Genomic DNA, 4,598 nt, shown 5'->3' with positions numbered 1-4,598 from the left:
ATTTTAAATGACCCCTGGCCCAGTGCAAACGTCTGAGCTTGTGGAGCTTGTTTAGAAATGGCTTCCTCTTTGCACTGTAGAGTTTCAGCTGGCAACGGCGGATGGCACGGTGGATTGTGTTCACTGACAATGCTTTCTAGAAGTATTCCTGAGCCCATTCTGTTATTTCCTTGACAGTGGCATTCCTGTTTGAGGTGCAGTGACATTTAAGGGCCCAGAGATCACGAGCATCCAGTCGAGTTTTACAGCCTTGACCCTTACGCACAGCGAATGTTCCAGATTCTCTGAATCTTTTGATGATGTTATGCACGGTTGATGATGATAACTTAAAAGTCTTTGCTATTTTTCGCTGGGCAACACCATTCTGGTATTGCTGCACAATCTTTCTACGCAACAATGGTGGAATTGGTGATCCTCTTACCATCTTGGCTTCTGAGAGACACTGAGGGTGCATTCACACTAGCCCTGTTTAGTCCGCTTTAATCGAACTCTAGCTCGTTTTCCTAGAAAGTCCGGTTCGTTTAGGGAGGTGTGAACGCGCCATCGAACTGTCACGGAACAAAAAGGCGAACTCTGGCCCGGGCTAAAACCTAGGTCTCGGTCCGGTAGAAGCAAACTCCAGCGCGGTTCAAGTGCTGTGTGAATGTAAACAGACCGAGTCCCGCTCCGCAGAGTAAACAAACACGCATTTCTCTGACCTTATGTAGAGCCGTCAGCTGCCTTGTGTGGAAAAACAATATTCTCCGTGGTCTTCTATCTCATCTTCTGCTCATGCTGAGTCCATTTTTGAAAAATGACAAAATATAACTCCTAAAACTGTTAAAACTTGATGCCACTTCGTTTTAATTTTTATTTACAGAAGAAGAAGACGACGTGTCTTCAGAGGTTTTTGTGTCGTTTCTTTCAGTAGTTATTGGTGCAGCGCCCCCACAGGCGAGCAGGGGAATAGGTTGGTTCAACAGGTTGACTCGACTGCACAGTGCAGTGTGAATGCAAACTCACCAGCTCAAATGTAAACAAAAGGTCATGAATATTGGTCCCGAACCGAGTCTACCGGACGATCTGGTGTGAAAACGACCTGACACTCTGAGAAGCTCTTTTTATACACAATCATGTTGTCAATTGACCTAATTAGTGTTAATTGGTCTTCCAGCTGTTCGTTATATGCTCAATTTCCTTTTTCCAGCCACTTATTGCTACTTGTCCCAACTTTTTTGGGATTTGTTGACACTGTGAAATTTTGAATCAACATATTTTTCCTTTAAAATGTTACATTTACTCAGATTAAACTTTTGATCTGTCATCTGTTATTTTACGAATAAAATATTGATATTTGCCGACTCCACATCATTGCATTCATTCAAAAAGTGTTCAATACAAAAACAACTGGACTTTATTGGTCCAGTTGTTTTGTATTGAACGCTTTTTGAATTCATCATGTCCTGGATGACTGAGAATCTTCACCAGCATCATTGCATTCAGTTTTTATTCACAATTTGTTTAGTGTCCCAACTTTTTTGGAATCTGGTTTGTACAATTATGGCTGGTTCCCAGTATTTTAGGGGTGAAAATTAGTCTATACTCTATATCGGTGCATAATGGGACAATTATCACAAATACCGATACGGTAAATGGTAAATGGACTGTACTTATATAGCGCCTTTCTATCTAATCAAGATTCTCAAAGCACTTTACACCACAATCTGTGTCCTCATTTACCCATTTAAACAGCACTCTACTAGATCTCTACAAAGCTAATTGAACAAATCATTCTAAAGAGACTAATCAGAGCTTTAGCTCACATTCATACATCGATGGGACACACATCAGAGGCTATGAGAGATTCAGTGTCTTGCCCATGGACACTTCGGCATGTGACTGCTGGTGGATTCGAACCCCCAGCTCTTACATTGGAGGACGACTGCTCTAACCACTCAGCCACAGCCGCCCCAAATATGTCCCCAAATGCCTATATCACCCTAAAATATTGCCCCTAAGATATATTAGTCGGGCTCTAGTTGTTGGTACTAATGAGTAGATTAAATGTTGGAATATACAGTAATTGTCTAGACATGTAAATGTTTCGTTTTAATTACCTGAACTTTATATTTGAGTTAAATTATGTAATATTTTTATAACAACTTATGGTAAACCAAAATTGCAAACACAGTCTTTAGATTATAAACTTTTTATTCTTCTGATATAACAGTTTGCAAAGCAGTGACCTCAAACAGCTCTATCTTGGTTTTATGTGATAAAAATCTGAGTGTTAGTTGTAGCAGCAAACAGGTTAGGGTCACTTGAAAAAGCAAAATAAGTTTATTTAAGGTGGCTTTTTCTTATCTGACTCTAAAACAGCACAGTACTTCTGCCAAGTTGGTGATAAAACAATAATGCTGAGTTTTTTTTAAGTCTTCTCTGGATTATTAGTCAATTTTATATGATCAATAGTCATTATCTTACCTGCTGCATTAATCACTCCATCTCCTTCTCAATCTTCTACCACTTAACTGTAGTCAGGTCATGGAGGCAAAGGTCCAAGAGAGAAATCCAGACAACCCCTCTCCTCAGCAACACTTCCTACTCCTCATAGTGATACACATCCCCTCCAGTGAGTTTTGGGTTGGCCACGGGTCCTCTTCCCTGTTGGACGTGTCTGAAAAATTTCCAAAGGGAGGCATCCAGAAGGCATCCTAATCAGATGCCCACACCACCTCAACTGACTTATTTCAATGCAGAGGAGCAACGGCTCTATTTCGAACTCCCCAGATGACGGAGCTCCTTGCCCTATCTCTAAGGCCAATCCCAGCCACCCTTTCAATGAAACTCATTTCTGCCATTTGTGTCCAGGATCTTGTTCTTTTAGTCATGATTGAAACCTCATGGCCATAGCTGAGTGTTCGAACATAGCCAGGGAAGTAAATCGAGAACTTTGACTTTTGACTCAATTATTTCTGCATCATGATCAACCAAAGCAATGCCTTCATTACTTTCTTCTTCTTTCGGCTTTTCCCTCTTCAAGTCACCCTTCTCATGCCCTTGATGTCCTCATTACTGAGGATGAGAAATTTGTCGATTCATCTCCCGCTCCATCACTCATGCAAAGCCTCCCCCATGACCTGAAGGGGGCATTCCACTTATTTCTATCACAACCATCCATGTGTCCATCACAACTTGGCTTTCTCTACTGACTATTAATGACTCCACAGAACACTAATCCAAACATGTAAAATATTCCTTTAAGAAACATATTTTTACATATTAGTACACATTCTGTATATGTGGAGGCAAAAGGACAAGAAGCCTTTGGTGTCTCTGTACTCGTGCATTTCCCATGCGTGATGTTTGAATAACACTATTTGAAACTAATTCTACTAATAAAACGTTAGTTTAGAACTTTTATTCTGGTGGTAAAATTCACTTTTGTCAAATAATTTTGTTCCCAGCATTTCATACTGTTCATGCTGTTTAAAATGCAGAGTAACCAGTGTCCTTTAGTGGCTCATGGCATAATCACCCTGAAAAACACCATTCCTGTCAGAATCCCAGTGCAGGCTGTGATGAAAGTGATTCCTCAAAATAATTACGTAAGTAGTTACTGCTTATTGCAACCAAATTCTCAGAGACCTGGTTGACATCTGGAAATGTAAATATACCAGTACAGAGATCCCAATATGCTTTATTATGAAGAGACCTAGTGGCTAATGTGTTCATTGCACCAAGTGAATCTGAAGTTTCAGCTTGCTGAACATCTTTTGCTCCAGCAGGTGTCAGAAGAGCAGTCGTATTGCAAGTCAGTTGCAAAGAAACAGGAAACACAGCTCTGTAAGCTGCCTCGCCATCACCCTCTGCTCAGAGATGCCTACAGTGATGATGGTTTGTAGCTGTTTGGTTCTACCCATGTAGTGCGCCAGTTTGACAATGTTTTCATCATCATATATATATATTTTTAAACAATTCTCAACCTTACAATATTTTTCAAATTTGCATTGGTGCATTGTTTAACTTTTGTATTTTTGTCTGTTTCATCCTTTTGTCTTCAGATATAAAAGTAGATATTGAGGTGGAACGCGAAGAAAAAGAGGAGTGGGCAAAACCTCTGACCCAGTTGTGGCAGTGTCGACCTTATAACCCCCAGGTCGAGTGGGAATATAACAAAAGGGTGGGTCAGCAGCCCCCTTACTGCTCCATCTGCTTGCTCTTCTACACTTACCATCAGGTAAAAATAAAACCAGTGTTTTAACTTTTAAGAAATTTATGATGCTGCATTTTTGGTCTGGTTCCCGTAATTTTTTATTTTTTATTAGTTTGTAGACAAACAAATTCATAAAACCTTTACAGTAGTAATAACTGAAAGAGGTATTTTTGATATATCAGCTTTAATTAATTGTTTAGGCAAGGTTTTTTTCCCCTGGGTTATTTTTTCAAGTACACTAGTCCCTCGTTTATTGTTGGGGATATGTACCCTGAATCTCCATGATGTGGAAAAACTGTGAAGTAGTGCAAGTAGTAAATAGTTTTTATTTATTTATTTTATATATATATATATATATATATATATATATATATATATACATACATACATACATACATACATA

The 4,598-nt window shown here is 39.4% G+C and overlaps 1 protein-coding gene and 1 long non-coding RNA gene across 2 annotated transcripts in view; both read left to right on the top strand.

Moving 5' to 3' along the window:
• The window catches only part of LOC119414891 (lysine-specific demethylase 4A), a 47,557-nt gene extending 44,784 nt beyond the window's left edge, over window positions 1–2,773 (top strand). The window contains exon 10 of the mRNA XM_037682010.1: window positions 2,770–2,773. Coding sequence (XP_037537938.1) covers window positions 2,770–2,773 — 4 coding nt within the window. The remainder of the gene's footprint in view (window positions 1–2,769) is intronic.
• A 710-nt stretch (window positions 2,774–3,483) lies between these two features.
• Window positions 3,484–4,151, top strand: LOC119414413. The gene is made up of 3 exons (XR_005187000.1): window positions 3,484–3,587; window positions 3,768–3,876; window positions 4,044–4,151. It is a non-coding gene; the product is annotated as an uncharacterized LOC119414413 (long non-coding RNA).
• Window positions 4,152–4,598: the final 447 nt, after the last annotated feature.

Source organism: Nematolebias whitei, chromosome 9 (genome assembly GCF_014905685.2).
Source record: "Nematolebias whitei isolate Nwh7 chromosome 9, NemWhi1, whole genome shotgun sequence".
Lineage (NCBI taxonomy): Eukaryota > Metazoa > Chordata > Actinopteri > Cyprinodontiformes > Rivulidae > Nematolebias > Nematolebias whitei.
Note: the sequence above shows the minus strand (reverse complement) of the source record. Positions and strands in the feature narration are given on the sequence as shown.